Here is a 21,750-nt window from a genome sequence, read left to right on the forward strand (position 1 = left end):
AAAACAGCAGAGGCTTTCCATGAAAGCAAAGTTGAGGGCCGTTGCCTGTAGATCATGCTACAAGACTTGCTTTGGGGTTAGCAGACGGACTTCAAGCTACAAGTGAAGACCGCGCAACACATTATTGGGTTTGATCGGCCTGTACGACGCCGAGATGCGTTGGCCCAAGGAAGAAATATCCGCTTAGGTGTCACAGCCCTGGTTATTTGGTGCTTAGGCCGTTCTAGACATACTATATTTAAGCTTATATTGAACTTAATTTTCCTTTGGGCATCATTTGAAGAACCTGGCAATTACCTTCATCTGTCGGCCAGTCAGTGCTTGGATTGTTTAGTCCATACATGCCATGTTAAGCATTATCGAACTTAATGGCTCTTTGGGAGCCACCTGAAGGATTGGGGCGTTAACTTTAAAGGAGGGTTACTACCAGTTCATGCCAAGATGAACCTGTTGTCGAATCATTCCCAGTTGAGGGGTGACATGAGACTTGACGTATCCATCATTTTGCTTCACTCTCATGATTCTCAGCGGTAGCTGTGGAATAGATACCGAAAGCCTAAACAGAAAGGCGATGAGCTGGAGTCATTTTATTACAAGAAATAAGATAAAAACATATAAATATGCCCATTCTCGCCGAGAATTACCAGTCTTTCTTCTTCCCAGGACAGTCTGCTATCAAGACACTTTTAATCATTCAAAAAGCCCCTCAGTTCATCAATATGTTTTCCCAAACCACCATTGCCCTGGGCCTCCTCTTGGCTGGAGCTTCTGCTCAACAAGCTGCCAACTGTGAATACCAGTCATTCAAGTGCGGCTCCGTGCTGCTTGCTGCGCCCTTCAGTAAGCAATACTTGATACCCAAGGAACGCCAAATATACTAATTGTTACCTGTTTGAACAGCCTACACCACGGCCCAGCTCACTGCGGCTGTGAACGACACCGCCTCCATCCCCGCGCTGACCACTACCCAGCTTTCCCAGAGCCTGTTCCACTGCACCGATATCCTGGGCGCCATTACTGGAAACGCTTATTGCTTCGCTGGCTGTGACTCAAAGCCCGGTTCTCGTAACGACCAGTGCATCTTGTAAGCGTAATGTCACGCACTCTTTACGTCTGTGACGAAAGAGATTTTCTGGGCCGCACTTGGCCGCACTCGGATTGATACGGGGATAGCATGAATTGTTGAGGATTTATTCTTTTCTCCGCTCATAGGATGAGCCTAGCACATACTCCCTTACTGTCCTATGTATAAGTATGGGCTGTTGGTCTCCTCAGCTTAGTAGGGCTTTTAGGTATTCATTCGCTGCTAGTCAAATTCTATGATGAGTTATTGTGGCTTAAGCCAGTAAATTCGACAGTTTGGTCTTCACTAGCGTATACTTTCTCATGAGCAGTCATTCGCCTCTATAGGTATTATATTGCCTATACATAATACCTAAGAAACTACCATCATTTTGTCTGTCTGCCTCCCCTTTTGTCTTCCACTTCTTCCATTTCTTTCTTTTGCTCTTAGCTATTCGGCTTTGATGATTGAGATCGGGCCGGACATATTAGATGACATGATGAGTAGTAGATGGTACGATTATTAGAAACTTTGATGCCAGTGGATTTAAACGAGTGACATAATGGTGCTTTAATAACAGCAGAAAAATGCCAAATGGTAACTTGCAGAGTACACTAAGCAACTATAGGCCATTCGAAATAAGATTGGTTCTTCACAGAACACGCTCTCACTGGACCAACTAGGTGTGGGTTGAGTCACATCATCCTTGATCAAAATCTCAAAAGCGGAGTCATAGTAGGCGGATGCATCGTGTTCATACAGGTTGTGCAATTGCCTCCGAAACAAAATGTCATGCATTTCTTGTAGCAGGAAACGGGAGCGGCAGTAGTAACTGTGACTGTAGTGGTTCCGCCGGGGCCCCCGGAGAGTTGGCATTGATCATCACGAGTAGCATTATTTGCCGGGATACATCCATCAATGCACAGACTATTGCCAACAATGCCGCCGTAGATATCCTCACACCGGTATATGACCTGAAAGAGCTGAGCCATAGATAGCTGTGGGATCGAGGATGTCTCGTTGACGGCAGCAATCAACTCAGAAACCGAGTAACCTATCCAAAGCGTGTAGTCAGTTGATTAGAAACGATTTGATATAGGATACTTTAGATTGCCATGTTGATCAAACAGGTTCACGTACCATACATCGTCGCCAGGGTAGAGCCACATTTATCCGACTGATAGATACAAGGACTGGTGTACGCGTTGACCCCAAGGATCAATGACGAAGCCAGCTGCAGTGCTATCCATGGGATTCTGCACATTCTGTCCTCGGGGTGATGATGTTAGTACTATCGAGGTGTGAGGACTTAATGGTGAGAATAGTCGACAGAGTATATAGTCTGGATTGACCAATGTATAACATCCATTAGACTACGAAGTACCTTTTCTGTATCGTATTCCTAAACCGCCACAAAGAAGCAATGCAACCCTCGAATATGATTTGGTGATGGTTGTGTCATTGTGTTCCCCAGCTATCCCCAGTTGACCCCGGAGATCCTCGAGAGAAAAGTGGGGGTTCAGTTCCATCGGGGAAGTCATCAATACGAACAGAGCTTGTGTTCCATTCTCCGGCATGTTATGGGGAAGCAGGAGGGAATTGTAGTTGATCTATCTCAACCCATTGGGATAAAAGCTGGTCTGGTCTGCAAGTTCCCAAGTCACAGGTACTAATGTGTTGGGTACTCTTAAAGTATCCCCTCTTGCGGACTTGTTCTTAACATAGACTTGTGCCCAAGCTTGGATGGAATGTCGGTATTCTCTTCTCAGATAAGCCCAACCGTATTTAAGGCAGCCCACAGTAATAGCTGCAGGTATGAAGAATTTTCGCTTTATGCAGATCATCAATCCTGCATACCTGAGCGATCTAGGCATATTAGGCCTAGTTGGCCACAATCAACATAGTGGGCTTCAAATAAGAGATGCAACTTCGAGTTTGAAGAAAAGAGAATTAAATTTGCTGACAGCTATACAGCTATATCAGACAAAACAGACCAAATGTCTTTGAAATCGGGGGAAGCTGATAGCCCTGGGGCGTGGGGAACGGCCATCACGCAACTAAGGGATCATTACTGCCTTAGGCACCCCCCCTGACATTGAGGCTCCGAGGTTCAGCTGAGCTGGATTTCGACCTCCAGTCCTACTTTTACCTACGCATCTATCGAGATCCAAAGTCTCGGAAAGAAAGGTCGGATTTTGTACATCGACCGATCGTTGGTGGTCCACTGAGTTAGCAGCGGCCCAGAAAGCCGCTTATCCAATTTGTTTCTCTTTTTCCCTTCACACTTCCCCAAAACACACACTTCTCCCACTGTGGGCTCTGCTTTTTCCTATACATCCGGCACCTTTTCCACCCCCACCACTGTTGACGCTACTGATCCGATAATCCTCTTCCATCCGTGGGAGCTTCATCCCGCCCTGAACTCACCCCGCCACATCTCCCGCGCGGTTTCAACCCCCCTTACTCCGAACCCTCAGCTATCAACTACACGTCAATATCAGCCAAAATGGATAAGACCATCGCACGTGCGGTGAGCGAAAAGAAGCCGGTCCCGGAGATCGACTTCACATTGCACACCATGGAGGACAGCACGCAGGTCTCGACAATGGAACGAGTGGTCAAAGGTAATGCGGTCTCGGTCGCTGCACGACATTCCAAAGTTGCAATCTGATCACTGACGGTATTTCGTGCCCTCAGAGGTCCAAGCGCCCGCCTTAAGCACTCCCCCAGATGATATGTTTTGGTCCCCCGAGGATCCCTCCAAGCCCAACCTCCAGTACCTCAAGCAGCACCTCTACCGCGAAGGCCGTCTCTCCGAAGAACAGGCGCTATGGATTATCCATGCCGGTACTCAGGTTCTGCGATCAGAGCCCAATCTGCTCGAAATGGATGCGCCCATTACAGTGTGTGGTGATGTTCACGGACAATACTACGATCTGATGAAGCTGTTCGAGGTTGGCGGTGACCCTTCGGAGACAAGATATCTGTTTTTGGGCGATTACGTCGATCGAGGCTATTTCAGTATCGAGGTGCGTTATCAGGTGTCCCATCCAAGCTAAATGGATTCTGACATTCTCTCGCAGTGTGTGCTGTATCTCTGGGCATTGAAGATCTGGTATCCCGATTCGCTTTGGCTTCTGCGGGGTAACCACGAATGTCGTCACCTTACGGACTACTTTACTTTCAAGTTGGAGTGCAAGCACAAGTATAGTGAGCGGATTTATGAGGCATGCATTGAGTCCTTCTGTTCGCTGCCGCTGGCGGCTGTCATGAACAAGCAGTTCCTCTGTATTCACGGTGGTCTCAGCCCGGAGCTTCACACTCTCGAGGACATCAAGTCCGTAAGTATTACCATATCTGTATACGGGCGATGCTAGGAACTAAAGTCAACTGCAGATCGACCGATTCCGGGAACCCCCGACCCACGGACTTATGTGTGATATCCTCTGGGCCGATCCTCTGGAGGAATTCGGCCAAGAAAAAACAGGCGATTTCTTTATTCACAACAGTGTTCGCGGATGCTCCTACTTTTTCTCTTATCCAGCTGCATGTGCGTTCCTGGAGAAGAACAACCTGCTTTCCATTATCAGAGCGCACGAGGCTCAGGATGCCGGATACCGCATGTACCGGAAAACGCGCACCACTGGCTTCCCCAGTGTTATGACCATCTTTAGTGCCCCCAACTATTTGGACGTTTACAACAACAAGGCGGCCGTCCTCAAATATGAGAACAACGTGATGAACATTCGCCAATTCAACTGCACTCCTCACCCATACTGGCTTCCCAACTTCATGGATGTTTTCACCTGGTCCCTGCCGTTCGTTGGTGAGAAGATTACCGATATGCTCATTGCCATTCTCAACACCTGCTCGAAGGAGGAATTGGAGGACGATACTCCCACCTCCGAAGTGTCTCCCCCCGAGGACAGCGCCCCGATCACCTCTCCTGTATCAAACGACCCCGAATCCAGCGAGTTCAAGAGACGCGCCATCAAAAACAAGATTCTTGCCATTGGCCGTCTCTCTCGTGTCTTCCAGGTCCTTCGTGAACAATCCGAGAGTGTCACTGAGCTGAAGACGGCGGCTGGCGGTCGTCTTCCTGCTGGAACTCTCATGCTGGGTGCAGAGGGCATCAAGCAGGCCATCCACAACTTTGAGGATGCCCGTAAGGTTGATATTCAGAACGAGCGCTTGCCTCCTAGCCAGGAAGAAGTCTTCCAGAAGAGCGAGGAGAGCCGCCGTGTGGCTTTGGAGCGTGCTGAGCACGAGGCTGCCAATGATGCTGGACTGGCTACTGTTGCCCGGCGAATCAGCATGTAAGTTTTGAACGACTGATCATAATTCATTCAGAAGCTAATTGAGGCTCACAGGTCTGCTGGCTCGCGTCCTAGTCGTCGCCCCCGGGATCCTCCCAAGGATGCATGAGATGGCCCTTGATGTGGTTGAGTTGATATTATGACACGATCTATGCATTTCTTCTTCCTGTCCTCCAGCGCTCACGCCTTTCTGCCCGACACGATCGATACGATACCCTATCTATCTGCTTGATCCTACCTCTCGCCAGGCGATCATCCCGTGAATCACAATACTAGCGATCATAAAGGACAGTTCAGTTTAACATGTATGCTTTTTCTTGTTTGATCTTGGGATTCGTAGAATTTGTAAATACGAATATCTGTAAGGTAATTTACATCAGTATCATATGAAACAATCTACTAGGCTGTCGAAATGTTCGAATATTGGAGCATAGACAGAGCATAACTTGGTAAACATGGCAATGCCAAGCCCCGATCCCGCGTCCACTTCCGCTCAAGTTCGTCCATCGGGCTTCAGAATTGCCCGCTCGTCACACGCCTCAATGGCCCCCAGAATGCGCAGCGCGCTCATAAAGAGCCTGTCGCGCTCGCTGGACAGTAATTATGTCTTCTATTGTCCGTCGTGCGCGATTTGGCGCCGCACATTATCAACACGCGCCAGCGGTCGCAGCATTGACAAAACCGACACATTGCGACGAAGCAGTCGGCCCCAGAACACAATCATAGCGTCGACTCCTCGGCCATTCAACACATCGTCTGTGATTACTGCGAAATCCGTTCCGCCCCGGTTCAAGGAGCTCTACACTGCCCTGGAAGGAGTCAAGGATGCGGCGCTTGAGCAGGTGAACCTTAGTAGGCTGCAGTTTGCGCTACGGGGATTGGAGTCTGAGACGCCTCTTATTCGTGTTGCTGGTGAGTTTCTGCTTGTTTGTAGCCTTGTTCTTTTGGACATTGGGTGTTTCTTGAAAAAGCGAGGTACTGATTTGAGTCTGAAATGTAGTCCTCGGATTGAATGATGCGACCTGTGCCCGCAAACTCGTTAGACTACTGCTTGCCGACCCATTAACGCCGCGGGAAACTTGGGAAGACATTCTAGACTCATACAATGCCGACTCATCGCGAGGGCTGTTGATTAGGTATGGATGACTTCCGCCTGTTATGTGTCCGTCATAGACTATACTGACTCGATATTAACTATGTAGATATGGTGAAATCTCAGAATCTATCCCCAATGATTTGCTACCGACAATATCAGTGCCCTCGCCCATTCTCAGGAACGGAAACCTGGAAATCCTAGTCAGCACGATCGGCTCCGAGCCTGACCCCAATGCCGCTACGCTCCACGCCGACACCTTTCTCGTTCCAACTGTGACCATCCAGTCATCGCACTCCGGTCGGCATAATGTTGTTCGGTATCCTGTGCACCGCAGTATCGTCTGCGGAAGCGGGGTGGATGGTCTACTGGCTTACAGCACAATGATGGGCCGGTCAGACCTGAAGCATGAGCTCGCTTCCGTGCGCGGTGCTATTGAACTCGCCGTGGCAGATCAAAAATTCAACAACGACCGACTTTCTCTGGTGGATATTGAACGTGCCAGCACAGCCTTAGACAGATTCCGCGACTCCGTCCAAAACGCCGGAGACTACGAACGTGGATGGAATGGTAGTGGTGTGCAGCCGCTCATCGACTGGCTTGCAAGCTTCTCGGAAGCATCAACTCAGGACAAATTGAACCCAGCCTTAGTTCCTCTAGTGGAGTCTATCCTCGACTCCGCCGAGGCTAGCGTGCTCGTCCGGGATGCGAAGGCGCTCCAAGACCAGACCGCTGGCATAGCCCCTGAAGAGCTCCGCTCCCAGCTCGATGAAGGCATCACAACCTGGGCAGAGCGCGCTCACTCCGAGCTCCGCAGTTCTCTCGAAGCCGGTCTGGCCAGTCCGCGCTGGCGGGGCCTCGCATGGTGGAAGCTCTTCTGGCGCGTCGACGATGTGGGCATGGTCACCTCCGAGATCCTCGAGAAGCAGTTTCTCCGCCGCGCCGAGCGGGAAGTCATCTGGACCGCAGGCAAATACCAGCAGGCCGGCCTGCTAGAAGAACCGACTTCAACCCCCGAGTCAACCACAGCCCCTGTCCCTGCTGAGCCCGTTTCGGCTCCCTGGCCAACCCAAATCCCCGACCTCCGCACTAAGCTCCTCACGACCACCGTCCCCTCTCTCCAAGCCCTTGCCCAGAGTCTGGTCCTTTTCAGTGTCTCCACTACAACTCTGACATCCGCTCTGTCCGCTCTAACGTACGTGGCTGTGCCGTCCGCCTCGGTATATGAGTCATGTACTCTTGCCGCGGTTGGTCTGATCTACTCTGTGCGCCGCCAGCAGAAGAGATGGGATAGTGCCCGTACCTTCTGGGAGGAGGAGGTCCGCGAAGAAGGACGTACTGCTCTGCGGGAAACTGAGGTCGCTCTTCGCAAGATTGTGCGGGACGGTGGCAAGTCTATCCAAGAGTTGTCGGATCCTCGTGCACGGGAGAGTGTTGCGCGCGCGAAGAAGGCTCTGGATGAGGTGAAGGCTTGATCTGGCTTATCGTACAGCTTACTGTATATGTATTGCCTTCTTAGAATAGACGCCGAGAGCTACATCTACTCCGCTATGTATCATAATTGTTCAAGTTCATTGGCTCACTGGACCCGTCCTCGTCGATCCTAGTCTCCAGAATATGTCTTGCACATTTCCCGCTCATGTTTCTTCTATGCTGGACACCGCCTGTTCTATAAGTAATTCCCCAAGATCTGTCTCATCGGCTCTGAAACAATCGGCCAAGATGAAGTCCGCTCCTCCCCACTGTAGTTCGACCAACCCTGAAAACAAGAAACAAAACGAATCAAGTCACATTGAAGCAGGAGCTCCACGGCCATTTTAATTAAAGGTCCACATGAGGTCCTGTACAGAACAAGTGCCGGAGAGTTAGATAGTGTCAAGCTTCGCACATCCGACATGGTCGTTTCACCGCAAATATACTGTATGCAAGATCTGAGACATCGGGCTGGGGCATAAGATCTGATCGTTGCAGAAATAGGTAAGATGTCCAAGACTGCCTCAAACGACTACTGTCTGAGCTAGTGAAGATTCCCTCTTGACTGCGCACGGCTTTCATACAGCATGATATAGATATCCCTTGTCTTATAGGTGGACGAAATATATACTTATCGCTTGAAAATATATCATCCATTAACTTATAATAAATAAACGTGTAATCTCGCCTACGCACATTTTAGAAGTCTCATTATCAGACAGGGGTTACGTTAATCTATGGAGTCGTTTCATGATGCGCCGTGCGGTCCAATCCCGAGACTCAGCGTGGACCACCCCGAGACGATGGACGTTGTGCTAGTGAATTAGCCCTATGTTAGGCTCTTTTAGCCTAGGAACACGACGTTCGTTTCATATCATTCCTCCCCCGTAATAATCCACTCGCCTTGGCGGTTTTACTGTTCGCCCTCCTATTCACTGCTCATTTTAATTTCGGATGAACACCCAATCGCTATAGGTTTGGCTATGGATGCTCGGGCAATTGACCTGACGTTTACGGGTCGCCGAGGAGCCCTACCTAATATCCAGGATATCGAGGGATTGGCCAGGTCATTAAATTCAGGGCCCTCTCTTATGAACAATGCTCAACTAAGGGGGGCGCCACTGGATTACAGTACTTGATCCCCCTCCTCCGCCTTGTCTGTGGCTTCAGCCCTTTTCACGGTTGACTTCGGCGCCTTCTATCTTTTGCCCTATCTCAGGGTCTGTCGCTCGTTCATTCCGATCTTTTTGTCTGTTTACAGACTGTGTCTTTCTTTAACAATTTACTTTCATTTGGGGATTCCAATCACAACAGTGAGTTTATCGAGAATGACAAGTATGAAAGGCATCGAGTTGGTGCTGACCCCTCCAGGGCTATAGGGAGTAACAGCCCGATCAAGGCTTCAAACGACGATCCTGTTTGTTTGTTGACGTCAAGGAGAACGCGCTCAATCGGTAAGTTACATGCTCTAGGGCTTTTTCATTCGCGACACTGCCATCCCTACGGAATAAAGGGACAGCATGCAAGGGACCATTCCTTCGCGGGAAGGGAGCATCCCCATCGATCTCCCCAATTTATATCGTTTGAATGACGAATGATTGGCCACCTGGAATCTCCTGTCTGCAACATGAGGCGCCTGCGCTTGCTGTCCTGGCTTTTGAAAAAGAACGCGCGCCCAGGTGGGACCTTTGACTGACATATTGCTTAGCATCCGACAACAACACTCCGACTGCCTCTCTTTTTATCACGCCTAACCGATTGATTCGGTGCTCCTGGAGAGTCGTACATTTGAAATTATAACCCTGAGATCTATTCATTCGTTCTTTTTCTCTATAGTTGGGCCCGTGGACGCGGCTCTTTCATTCACAACATGCAGGACATCCGACTGACGGCCATCTTGATGGCTTGCTTCACTCTCTTTCCCTCTTATGCAACTGCATTTTGGCGTCTTCCTTGCCGTGGGCGAACTGGTGTCGCGCGGCTGGATCCCCTTGTGGACCCGGGGAAAGTCTCTCCTCATGTGCATTCGGTTCACGGTGGTGGAAGTAAGTATATTGAAGTCTCGAAGGTGTTCCACGGATAATTAATCATGTATAGGCTTCGGTATGAGTTCTGACCAGAACTCTCTTTTGGGCTCTAGCTGCACGTCTTGCGCTGTGACGCAGGATAAGTCGGCATATTGGACCCCAGCTCTATACTTCATGCATACCAATGGCAGTGCCGAGCTGGTTGAGGAGGTTGGAGGCATGCTTGCGTGAGTTTATTTAACACGTTGTATGATTATTGCTAATACATCACCAGCTACTACCTCCTCTATGGAAAGAATGTCACCGCGTTCCCGAATGGTTTCCGCATGCTAGCCGGTGATGCCTTCCAGCGTAACTTCACCTGGCCAGTTCCCGACCCTCCCAAGTCCTCCTGGACTGGTGATCAAGCCTCGCAGGCCGCTTTGCGTCAGAAGGCTATTGGATTCAACTGCTTGAACTATCAAACAACCGCCGAAGCATCCCTTTACCGTCACTTCATGCCGAACAAAACCTACCTCGACGAGCACTGCACCGACGGCGTTCGGTTCGAGCTGATGTTCCCATCCTGCTGGAATGGTAAGGATGTCGACTCCGATGACCACAAGTCCCACGTCGCGTATCCATCTCTGGTTATGGACGGTGTCTGCCCCGAGGGATACGAAACTCGCCTTGTATCACTCTTCTACGAGACAATCTGGAATACATATGCTTTCAAGGACGTTGATGGGTACTTCGCGCTGGCCAACGGTGACCCCACTGGATACGGGTACCACGGTGATTTCATCCACGCCTGGGATGACGGTGTGCTGCAGAAGGCTGTTGACACTTGCACAAGCGAGACAGGCCTGATTGACGATTGCGAAATCTTCGACATCCAGACAGAAAGCAAGCAGCGTCAATGCGAGTTTGAAGTTCCCTCTGCGCTCAAAAACGAAAACGTCTTCATGTATGCCGACGGATTGCCAGGCTCAATGGGTATCGAATGGGGCCCAGCCTACGCTTCGATGGATATGGACTCTTCGACTACCACAACAGCTGCAGGCATACTTCCGTCGTTGGCATTGCCCTCCATCTCTCTGGGTATCACAATCGATACGGGCGACTTGCTCGGCAATCTCAATGTTGCCCATACCGCCACCGCCGAAGCCCCGGCAATTACTTCGACTTCTACTTCCACGTCGACCCCCACGCATACACCGACCCCCACGACGTCTATTGTTCTCGACCCTATCACCGAGGAGATTATCTATCTCCAGCGGGATATTATCGTCCTGATTGATGAGAACGGTGTCCCGTATGCAACCACCACGGGCAGCACCCGCACTTTGTCCACTGCAACCACAACCGTCATTGAGACCTCCACAGCCGTTTCCTACGTGAAGAGGGATGCTGCGGAGGCGGACTCTGTAGAACAGGAGCAGCCCGCTACCCACGCACGCAGACATCTCCACCGTCATGGTCACCTGCACAACAAGTTCTAAGAAACATGTTGTTCAAGATATAGTGGGAAACGGACGCAGCGCGTGACTTTCCCTGTTACTTTAACCAACAGGATATAACCCATGCTTCTTGACCACGTTGGACCCGTACTTGCTGGACTGTACCCAGGAGCTTTGATTCGTGTATATGATTTCTGATTGTTGGACATCTTCCAGTCAGGCGGGGAGGGTGTGCTATGGCCATACTGTCGTTCTCGTGATAAAATTTAAATGAGTCCTGGTACGCAAATGGACTGCATTAGTCGATATGATCAAGCCTACGTAGAAGATACAAGCTCTTTTCAAGGTTTGATCGCATCTTGATTTCTTTTTGACCCTCAGTTATTCTCCATTCCCCTATATTGCCTCACATTAACCTGACAACTCTAATCCTATAAGTATAGAAGATGCTGTTCCACCAAGGTTATAGATAGGACAACATCAATCAAATATATGTCGCAGCCAAACAGACCTCCCCTACTGAAACACCACCAAATGTTTCGTCCCAAACCCATCGTATCGGGAATGTCTCAGCGCACCCCCATACAAAAGCAGTATCAATCTCACCATATTGTGTAGGCAACGACGAAAGCGAGTACATCCACTGTGCGACATGTGCAACGAACCCCGTAGGACCGATGAGACCCAAACATGACTCGAAAAAGCCAGACAAGCACAATATCCAAAACAGAACGAGTTAAAAGACGATCTAGACCAGGACAGTGATTGACAGCATTCCAACATTCCAACCGATTCCTGGGATCAGCCAACATCCACCTCATCAAGCAACAGCCAGGGTCGCAATCATTCCAAGGCACTGTCTCGTATCTGTGTCTATCGCAGTGTAGCACACTCATTTCTACTGTGCGCAACATACGAGCCGAATCTCGGCTTCGATACATTTTCTGTTTGAGAGCACTACGTACCACTACGCAGCTAACGTTATCACCCACAAGTGACATGCCACCGAGCTGGGATGACCGTAGTAGATTTCCAGACTACGCTACACACCAGCGCAAACTATTCTCAGAGCGTTGATTTCCCAGATAAGGATCCTTTGTCTTGGAATTGTGTCTTGGCTACTGTGTCTTGGCTACTATGTTTTCTGGCTTACGGCTAGCTAGGCTTATGCTATTGTGGCGTATTTGAACAAGAGCGAGGAGGTCAGTGACTCTGTTTATCAAATGGTTACATGCAGTCTCGACCACGAGGTGGTATGAGCTGAGCTATCTCTATTTCTGATGTGCTGGGGGCTATCAGCAAGTGTTGCTTTGTCCCTATCAGGAGTGTGTTGGGCTTGCATTGGCAAGACTGAGATCTTTTGAACTTTATTAGTCTTTAGAAAAGACTAATCTGGCTGCGCTGGTGCTGGGGCTGGATTTCGGACGATATAAGAAGCGACTCAATCGCCTCTCGCTGCTGAAGAATCCGAGCCAGCTCACAGCCTTTGCACCAAATATCCACCTCAATTACAACATTCTATTTTATACACAAGAATATCCAGCATCATGTACGTCACCCGCCAAGTCTTCATCTTACTCCCCCTCTTCCACTCCGCCGCAATAGCATTCCCCCAACAAACCGGCACGGTCACAGCATACGCAACTCCAGCGATAATAACTCCAGCCGTAGCGCTCCGCTGCTCAGATGGACAACTCGCCATCTACACAACCGACTGCACGCTAGGAACACCAGTATCCTACTGCTCGAGACCAGAGCCTCCAATGAAATGCCCACAGGGTTTCTTCTCGTCAGTCTGGCATCCAGACCACTGCATGGAACAACCAACCTGTTTCCCGCTTAATGCAGCGTGGATCACGACTGAGTGTTCGAATGGTGCGCTTGCTTATGCTACGTCAACTCTATACGAGGGTACGCTTGCTGGAGGACAGTCGACTATCATAAGTGGTGCGTATCTTCTTTTTCTCGGATCTTCATCTCTTTACAATTATTCGCCTCGCCAGGTAAAAGGCCAAAGAAATGAAACCTCTAACTGGTTTCTCATGACCAAAGCTGTCTCCTGCTCCTGCGCCGAAGATCAATGGTACAGCATGACCCTCCTCGAAGGCTCAACTACCTACGATACCTTCTGCATGCCATCCAGCTACTGTCCACTAGGCATGACGACCTCGGTCTCGTTTAATGATTACTGTGTCACTGCGCCTGCGAGTGCGTGTTCTGGTATTCCTATGGAGACTAATTTCTGTAAATGTTCTTATGCGGGGCAGACGCCTGTTTATCCTGAGTATCCGGGTGCTGTTCCTACTAGGTGTGAATTTTGAATTTTCAGGTAGTGGTAATGATGGTTGGTTAGGGTGGCTTTGCTTTATTTAATAGGGTAATGGGTTGTGTGTCTATATTCATGTTCTAGTCTGTTTATGGTTGATCTTTGGTTGTTCCTCTAACCCTAATGCCAATAGCGTCTAGGTGACAATATTAGATAATTGCCCCAGATATCAATACTTCTAATGGTTTGAAATGCTGCGCATTAGAAATTGGTTATATTGTTCATGTCTCGTAGATGTATGATCCATGGCAGAGAGTTTGACCTTGATCATACCAAGAATCGAAGGCTTTAGAAAACGTCAAGGCGCTTAACCTCTTCAGGTAATGGATCCAAATATTTGAAAATCCCGGTTATCATTCCGCCCTCGTAGAAAGATTCGAAAGGTGCATGGCCAAGGTAAGGGAGAAGCCGACCATGTAACTCCATATGTCGCAGACAAAACTTGGATCTTTCTTATGAAGATATCTTGGCCAGACCAAATTTTATTTGCAGGTCAAATCAGATCATGAGGTAATGTTTGACATCCCGATTAGGAAGTAGGGCTCCACCCATATTAAGCACGTGATCTGCCAAACAAGCATTACGTGACGCCCCACATATTGTCTCTTTGAGCTACATGCATCTGCAGCATCATGTATGCATCTCACGTAGATTGTTGACAGTCACGTTGTAGCATTAGCCCGTAATAGGGAAATATTGCTTCACATCTCACACTGCTCTTATGCTATTCTATCTGCGCTTATTGTAACCGCCATTCTGTAAGATTGTAATTACCCCTGATTGCAACTGAATCCAATTACCGCTTTCCAATGAATACATTCGCACCAGGTATTGCGCCCCCTTGACTTCTGAGCCTGAGCGATATAAAGACTACCCAGCTAGAACCCCCCCACGTGGTCCTCTCTATGATTCATCCGCTTTCCACGCGGTAAACCAAGCCACTCTTGGTCAAGCATTTCCAATGGCATCAAACGCAATTAGCCTAAACGCGTCATGCCCCATATTTCTGGCGTCACAAAGGTCCAAGCCCAGCGTCGGCGTCCCAAAGCGGGAAATGGGGGAAAGCGAAGAAAGCTCCGAATGCCGTCTTAACCCCGGAGCCCCGCATCGGCCCGTGTGTGTCTGCTTCGTCATAAAGAGGGTTCTCCCCGCATGAAGTCGTCCTACAAACTCAACTCTACTTTATTCTCCCATCATGTCGGACACTCTTCCTGAAATGCAATATCGCTTCCTCGGCCGGACTGGGCTGAAGGTCTCTGTTATCTCGTTGGGTAGCTGGCTCACTTACGGCGGTCATGTCGGAAATGGTATGCATGCACCGGAATTCTATTGTTACTGTCGATTGAGACTAATCAAGTACAGAAACTGCCCTTGAATGCATGAAGGTCGCCTACGATGCCGGCATCAACTTCTTCGACACAGCCGAAGGATACTCAGGCGGCCAGGGCGAGATTGTCCTCGGACAAGCGATCAAGAAGTTCGGCTGGAAGCAGAATGACCTGGTAATCTCGACCAAGGTAAATATCCCAAACCAAACATCCATCCCACGAAAAACAAAGCACAACAAAGCACTCACACCTCACAGCTTTACTGGGGCAAAGCCAACAGCGCCAACCCAGACAAACCCCTCAACAACAACGGCCTCTCACGCAAGCACATCATCGAAGGCATGAACCTCTCGCTCCAAAGACTGGATCTCCCCTACGTGGACATTGTCTTCGCGCATCGCCCAGACCGTGACACGCCCATGGAAGAAATCGTCCGCGCCTTCAACTACCTCATCAACAACGGCAAAACGTTCTACTGGGGCACATCAGAGTGGTCCGCTAGCGAGATCTCCGACGCCTGGCGCATCGCTGATAGACTCGGACTCATCGGTCCAGTCGTCGAACAACCGCAGTATAACCTGCTCGTGCGCGAGCGCGTCGAGAAGGAATACCGCTGGTTATACGAGGCGCATGGGCTTGGATTGACTATTTGGTCGCCGTTGAAGGGTGGGGTTTTGACGGGGAAGTATAATGATGTCTCTGCGCCGCCTGAGGGGTCGCGGTTGGCTGAGTCGAAGGATGGGTATGTGCAGAATTTGAAGAAGACTGTTGGGGATGATACTTGGCAGCGGCAGCTTGATCAGGTTGCGGCGTTGAAGCCTATTGCTGAGGGGCTGGGCGTTTCGCCGGCGCAATTGGCTCTTGCTTGGGTTTTGAAGAATCCTAATATTTCGTCTATGATTACTGGTGCTTCGAGGCCGCAGCAGGTTACTGATAATATTCGGGCTTTGGCGGTTGTGGAGTTGTTGACTGAGGAGGTTGTTGAGAAGATTGAGGCTGCTCTTGGGAATGCGCCTGCTGTCGAGACGAGACGATTCTAAATTTGCGTTTGTTTGATTGTCGATAAATCAAAAGCCAAGTATATGATTTGGATACGAACATATGAAATCTTTGAGCTTAGTCAATCTCTTCAGATATCATCATTGATATAACTTCAAAAGACATCCGCGTAAAACTTCCGTTCTCTATGTCGAAGACTCCGAGTCTTAGTCCGTAGCTGCGATTCATCCTATGTATGGTATTTCCCTCTCAGGAAAGTAGAATCAAGACCAGAATCCTCAGATGCCTCTAACGACATCGACTGAGCAGCAATTGTACTTTGTTTCCGCGCGAATAATAGGAAGATATTTCTTGCAAGTCTGATATGACCGCTGGAGGAAATCGTTATTCTAAATGTATAGGAATCCGATTCTGGTGAGGGCATGGGAGCGATGTATCTACTTCTATCCCACGTTTCTGCTGGGTAACGTAAATGTATATTAAGACTGAGATATGACAATCTTCAAACACACTTTCCACCATCAACAACCATCTCAGTACCATTGATAAACCGACCCTCATCGCTAGCCAAATAAAGACACATGTTAGCAATATCATCAGCCTCAGTAAGGCGACCCAGCGGCACATTTCCAATAAACTTCTCTCTGTTCTCGGGGGTGTCCTCCATACCAGTGAACATAGAGAAGAGCCCAGTACCAGAAAGGAGAGGAGCAACGCTGTTGACTCGGATATTGTGTGGACCATACTCCGCTGCGAGACCTTTAGTGGCCTAAAGCGACGAGGCATTAGTAATTTCTCGGAGACAAAAGTACAATCACGAACTCACATTGGAAACTGCCCCCTTGGATGCATTGTACCACACCAACCCAGGCCGCGGCCGACTCGCTCCAGTAGATGAAATGTTAATCACGGACCCGCCCGAGCCTTGCTCGATGAAGCGTGGCATGACAGTCTTCGTGGCGAGATAAATGCTCTTCACGTTAACATTGAACACGCGCTCCCACTCTGCATCTGTGACCTCTGCCGTAGGCTATCATAGGAGTCAAATAATCAGTGACAGGTCCTTGTACATGTAATGCACTTAATGTGTTCTCAATAACCGACCTTGTTCCGATAGGTAGTGCCCGCATTATTCACCAGCGCGTCGAGTCGCCCAAATTTTGAGAACGCCAACTCCAAAACCGCTTTCCAGTCGTCCTCCTGGGTAACATCCATGCGCTGGAAGATGAGATTGGAGGGGTTGAGTGCGGCGACTCCTTCGCCGCCTTCAACGTTGATGTCCGTGACGATTACTTTGGCGCCTTCTTCGCCGAAGCGTCTGGCGATTGCTGCGCCGAAACCTGACCCTCCTCCTATTGAGAATGATGTATTAGATGGGAGTTGGCTATCGTGCGGGGGTGGTTTGCTTACCGGTGACGATGGCAACTTTGCCTTGGAGTCTTGTGCCTTGGGACATTGTGTGTGGCTTTTGGGTTGACTAAAAACAAATTGAAGGTTGTCGGAGATACCCAGAGAGATAGTCTCTTAAAGATGTTCAGGTGGCTGTCAAAGAGGGGTTTCGGTAACAATTTTGGAGGTCGGCGTGAAATCCGAGGGCTTCCCCGCAGTGACTTGTCTCATGCAGGCTACATGCTCTTGCTCTACTTGGTCTTATCTTTGATTGTTAAACAAATGGGATACTATAGTGCCCATTTAAAGGTTGCACCTGAGCGCACACTGCAATATTGAGAAGAATCGGTTTCTATCAGCTCTATACAACTATCCATGGATGCCCACTTGATATAAGTTTTAGTTGAAAGCGAATTTCCTCCATTAGAGGGCAACACTTTCTGCGACACTTGATCCAACCCAATACGGGCCATTGCGAAGTTATTCCCAACTCTCCTGGGCACATTGAACCAGATAAAGACTTTACAGAGGACCCAGCATCTATGAAAACTAAGTTTCGCTACACTTTATTGATTTGTTCATTGAAATTACAAATTATCACCCCTGTTGCTTTATAATCAAATTAATAAACACGGCAGACAGTGAAAGTACACGATAAAATGCAAGAGAACACATCTGGCGAGGATCGCCAATGCAAAGTTCCGCTCATACTTTGGGGTCCACTTGCTGTCGATGATCATTGCGATTCAAGGTAAAAGCAGCAGTCAGTTCAATGGCAAGATACATACATGTATGGGCGGTTGCCTCATATTTGACACTAACGTTGGCTCTGCTCTTTCAGAGACAGTTCCAGTTTCAGGTTGATATCAGAAAACAGCCCCCAATATGAACGACGCTACTATTTTAGCGTTTCTTTTGCGCCACCCGCTTGCTTATCATATTGTATGCTGGGTCCTACAGTTTGTTAAGATATCACAGGTTTTATTTCGTTGGCCGACATCGTTACAGTGTGTGCTATAGATCCATACTATACTTAACATAGCTAGATGTGCTCGGTTTGTTTCCGCCATTCACGCCTGCTCTCTGGAAGGTCTGCAAAAGCGGGCCATGGTCCATCTTATCATCTAGCGTGTTGACACAAGGCTCCGAAGATGAAACGGACTATTGCATTAGTTCCTGTCGGTATTCGGACGTGAATAAAATCCTGACGGCCCTCACGGGTCTCTATACTGCTGCCTCATCCAATGTTGAATCCTGGAGATCTACACAAGGTAGAGTTGGGGTCGGTTTCCGATAAGTAGCCGCTGAATCCTTTGAGTATGTCAGATGGTCTGTTCTTTCTACTGATATAGCAGACCCCAATTGCAATCAGTCGCCAAGCTTGTCTCTCTCCTCATTGAGCTCTCAGCCTACGATGACGTCCTGCAACTGAGTCTAAATAAGTAGCAGATGTCAAGTACATATCCCAACTCTCAAGGGATATAGGTCCCTAGGTCTCGCCTGACTAGTGTGAGTAGATCTTGGGACAATTGTCAGCCTCAATGGCGTAGAAGAGTATAGATCAAAACAAGCCATAACCAAGCAGGCCTCTCAGCCCCCCAAGGAAGAGGCATTTAAGAGCGAAGGACGCCAACCCGCGGGGATAAAAAAGTAAAGGCAGTGGGGTGTGCCGATCAACATGCCCCTGTTTTCCGCCCCGCTCCACCGGAGCCTTGTCGACTTTTCCACCATTTCGCTCATGTCTGGCCTCACCTTCGACTCAGATACGCATGGTGGCTCCCATGACTCCCATGACTCCAGATACACCAGATACGGATACACCGACCGAACGAAAACGAGTGCGCCGCTGGCACCACCGAGGCTTCACCGGCTGTTCAACATGCCGCCGCCGTCACGTCCGCTGCGATGAGGCATCCCCGGTTTGCAATAATTGTGTGCGCTTGGGACGGGAATGTGATGGAGCTCAGGGAAGGATGACCTTCAAGGTCTATGGGCCTACCTCAGAATCCCCGCCAGAGCCATCGGCCCCGAAACGACGGAAGAAGATTACGAATACCTCAATACCCAGCCCGGAGTCTGGGTCGAGCGACACGTCTACAGTATCTCCGTCAGCAGAGGGGGGAGATAGGTGTGAGATAGCTTGCGAAGCTGTAGTCATCTCACCCACCGTGACTGCACGGCGGACCAAGTTTCGCTTCCAGGAGCCCATCACGTCGACCAGCATCGCCACGTCTATCCAGCGCGCCGACGAACGATACTTTACACACTTCATCGATCAGGTCTCCACCCTCCTGATCATCTACGACAACCACAACACAGTCAATCCATACCGCGCATATTTCCCGGACTTTGCTCGGTCATCGCCGACAATGATAAATGCCATGCAGGCATTGGGCGCATTACATCTTGCGAATACAGCAACAGGAACACAGCGGAACAAACATTTTCAACAAGCGATGGGAAAATACGGGACAGTGGTGAAGGGATTCCGTGCTCGATACGTAGATCCTTGCCAGCAGCTAGGTCTGACTGATTTCGCCACGTGCTTGTTATTATGTCTATTCGAGGTTCGAGCTATACTCTTCAGGTGATTCGGCATCATGTACTAACATATTGCTAGATGATGGACTCCCAGCACCAGAATTGGGCTGTACATCTCAAAGGCGCGCGCGAGATCTACAATCTACTTTTCTACCCACATACCGGAGATTCAAGACGCGAAGTCCAACGCGTCGCTGACACAAACCACCCACTCCGCTCATTCCTCGTTTCTTTGCTCTCATACCTCGACGTGGCTGGCGCGTGCGCAACCCCAGGTGGCACAGTGGTCGAAGGTAGTTATTGGAAGACCATGGGAGGAGGATGGGAATATAACCTCGGTACCCCAAGCCTGTCTACCACAATACCGGATAATCCACGTCTCGTTGAACTACGAGAAGCATGGTCCAGCCTGATGGAAATCCAGGCGACAATTAGCACATTTGCACAAGATAAGAAGACGTGGATGACGAATGACCAGTCTGACATGATGTACAAAGATATTTTCAACAAGCTTGTGATGTGGCGGGCGGAGACACCCGTCTCTTTGCAGCTGGTGGGTGATCTGGATGATGAGAGTATTGCTGAATATCCGTATCCCGATGTTCTGGAGTATGCTGGGTGTATTGAAGCATATGAGAAGGCGACTTTCGTCTACCTGCACCAGATTGCTGGGGCTGGCCGTGTTCGTTGGATTACTGATTACACCTATTTGGATATGTTAGTTAGCCGCATCGTCATGTTGATTTGCAGGCTATCCAAGGGTGTTGGGCAGTTGGCTGTTTTGTGGCCGCTTTTCATTGCTGGACAGGAGACTCGCAATGAAGATGAGCAGAAGTATGTGCGCCAGACTATGCATGAGTTGAAGCGGTTTGGTTTCAAGGTGAGTTTGGTTTTCTTCAAAAACTGAATTGATGCTAATGATGTATAAGAATGTCGACAAAGGCCTCGAGGTCCTAGAAGACATCTGGCTCAAGCGACGCTCCTTTCCAAATGGGTGGATCAAGACTTTGGATGAAGTCCAGCCGAACATTCTTCTTCCTTGAGAACTTGATCCCGATATTCTCTGTCTTATATTTCGACATTCCAATCCCGCCGCTATTCACATGGTTCTGCGACGGATCAGGGACTTCCATGCTTCGTCAACAGCCACCCAAGTGGACTTTATTAACCCTGTCGCCACCTTTTTCTTGAACGACATATCCCCTACTATTATCAACGTTAAGATACCCCACGCCATGACTCTTTAAAATTGTTTATTATTTCCCTATGGACTACCTCCGACTGCAAACCTGTGCAACAAAATGTATATAAAGCAACGAACATATCAAGAAAGCAGCGAATCAAGAACATAATCACGATCATTTCGAATCAAAATACTTATGCGAGAATGATAGTCAAATACTATACTCCCATTGCACTAGTCACAGCATGGCATGGCCTTTCCATCTTTGTCCATTGCCAAAGTACAAACTCGGCCGGGAACAACGCACGTTACGCACTTGTGGCGCCGAGAACAAGAATAGCCAGTGGGGGTGCCAACGTCCTAGGCCTCATGCTCTATCAACTCCATAACGACCTCCACACAGCTACCGTTTGATGTCAGATCTCCTTCGTCCAGTCTGTATGATCCTTCGCGATATCTTCCTTAGTCCATATCCCCGACTCAATTCGCGGCACAAAACCGTCCCATGTAATTAGCACATCGACTGGAACCCGTTGAAGATGGCGACAATGGCCGTCCACATCATTGCTTCTG

The 21,750-nt window shown here is 49.2% G+C and overlaps 9 protein-coding genes across 9 annotated transcripts; 7 read left to right on the forward strand and 2 right to left on the reverse strand.

Moving 5' to 3' along the window:
* Window positions 1–620: 620 nt before the first annotated feature.
* Window positions 621–1,088, forward strand: PENARI_c002G06815 (uncharacterized protein; the record flags this gene model as incomplete). The annotated part of the gene is made up of 2 exons (XM_022627592.1): window positions 621–840; window positions 901–1,088. The coding sequence occupies 2 exons, from the start codon at window positions 621–623 to the stop codon at window positions 1,086–1,088; spliced, it is 408 nt and encodes a 135-aa protein (XP_022492542.1).
* A 685-nt stretch (window positions 1,089–1,773) lies between these two features.
* On the reverse strand, window positions 1,774–2,210 carry PENARI_c002G02212 (uncharacterized protein; the record flags this gene model as incomplete). Its single annotated transcript, XM_022627289.1, has 2 exons — window positions 1,774–2,117; window positions 2,204–2,210. The coding sequence occupies 2 exons, from the start codon at window positions 2,208–2,210 to the stop codon at window positions 1,774–1,776; spliced, it is 351 nt and encodes a 116-aa protein (XP_022492177.1).
* A 1,359-nt stretch (window positions 2,211–3,569) lies between these two features.
* On the forward strand, window positions 3,570–5,488 carry PENARI_c002G01220 (serine/threonine-protein phosphatase 2B catalytic subunit; the record flags this gene model as incomplete). The annotated part of the gene is made up of 5 exons (XM_022627210.1): window positions 3,570–3,687; window positions 3,761–4,092; window positions 4,147–4,404; window positions 4,460–5,379; window positions 5,434–5,488. The coding sequence occupies 5 exons, from the start codon at window positions 3,570–3,572 to the stop codon at window positions 5,486–5,488; spliced, it is 1,683 nt and encodes a 560-aa protein (XP_022492420.1).
* A 346-nt stretch (window positions 5,489–5,834) lies between these two features.
* Window positions 5,835–7,947, forward strand: PENARI_c002G01396 (uncharacterized protein; the record flags this gene model as incomplete). The annotated part of the gene is made up of 3 exons (XM_022627226.1): window positions 5,835–6,291; window positions 6,380–6,515; window positions 6,582–7,947. The coding sequence occupies 3 exons, from the start codon at window positions 5,835–5,837 to the stop codon at window positions 7,945–7,947; spliced, it is 1,959 nt and encodes a 652-aa protein (XP_022492515.1).
* Window positions 7,948–9,815: 1,868 nt separating this feature from the next.
* PENARI_c002G11354 (DUF1996 domain-containing protein) lies at window positions 9,816–11,453 on the forward strand (the record flags this gene model as incomplete). Its single annotated transcript, XM_022627914.1, has 3 exons — window positions 9,816–9,990; window positions 10,043–10,199; window positions 10,247–11,453. 3 exons carry the CDS (start codon window positions 9,816–9,818, stop codon window positions 11,451–11,453), a joined length of 1,539 nt encoding a protein of 512 aa, XP_022492966.1.
* A 1,505-nt stretch (window positions 11,454–12,958) lies between these two features.
* PENARI_c002G09576 (uncharacterized protein) lies at window positions 12,959–13,732 on the forward strand (the record flags this gene model as incomplete). Its single annotated transcript, XM_022627801.1, has 1 exon — window positions 12,959–13,732. The coding sequence occupies one exon, from the start codon at window positions 12,959–12,961 to the stop codon at window positions 13,730–13,732; it is 774 nt and encodes a 257-aa protein (XP_022492417.1).
* Window positions 13,733–14,932: 1,200 nt separating this feature from the next.
* PENARI_c002G02395 (uncharacterized protein) lies at window positions 14,933–16,105 on the forward strand (the record flags this gene model as incomplete). Its single annotated transcript, XM_022627299.1, has 3 exons — window positions 14,933–15,044; window positions 15,100–15,254; window positions 15,323–16,105. 3 exons carry the CDS (start codon window positions 14,933–14,935, stop codon window positions 16,103–16,105), a joined length of 1,050 nt encoding a protein of 349 aa, XP_022492492.1.
* Window positions 16,106–16,566: 461 nt separating this feature from the next.
* Window positions 16,567–17,520, reverse strand: PENARI_c002G09174 (SDR family oxidoreductase; the record flags this gene model as incomplete). The annotated part of the gene is made up of 4 exons (XM_022627778.1): window positions 16,567–16,833; window positions 16,891–17,094; window positions 17,169–17,416; window positions 17,475–17,520. The coding sequence occupies 4 exons, from the start codon at window positions 17,518–17,520 to the stop codon at window positions 16,567–16,569; spliced, it is 765 nt and encodes a 254-aa protein (XP_022492204.1).
* A 1,611-nt stretch (window positions 17,521–19,131) lies between these two features.
* On the forward strand, window positions 19,132–21,037 carry PENARI_c002G11610 (fungal specific transcription factor domain-containing protein; the record flags this gene model as incomplete). Its single annotated transcript, XM_022627934.1, has 5 exons — window positions 19,132–19,348; window positions 19,421–19,552; window positions 19,608–20,020; window positions 20,074–20,874; window positions 20,924–21,037. The coding sequence occupies 5 exons, from the start codon at window positions 19,132–19,134 to the stop codon at window positions 21,035–21,037; spliced, it is 1,677 nt and encodes a 558-aa protein (XP_022492180.1).
* Between the last annotated feature and the right edge of the window lie 713 nt (window positions 21,038–21,750).

Source organism: Penicillium arizonense (genome assembly GCF_001773325.1).
Source record: "Penicillium arizonense strain CBS 141311 chromosome Unknown PENARI_contig002, whole genome shotgun sequence".
In the NCBI taxonomy this organism is placed as follows: Eukaryota; Fungi; Ascomycota; class Eurotiomycetes; order Eurotiales; family Aspergillaceae; genus Penicillium; species Penicillium arizonense.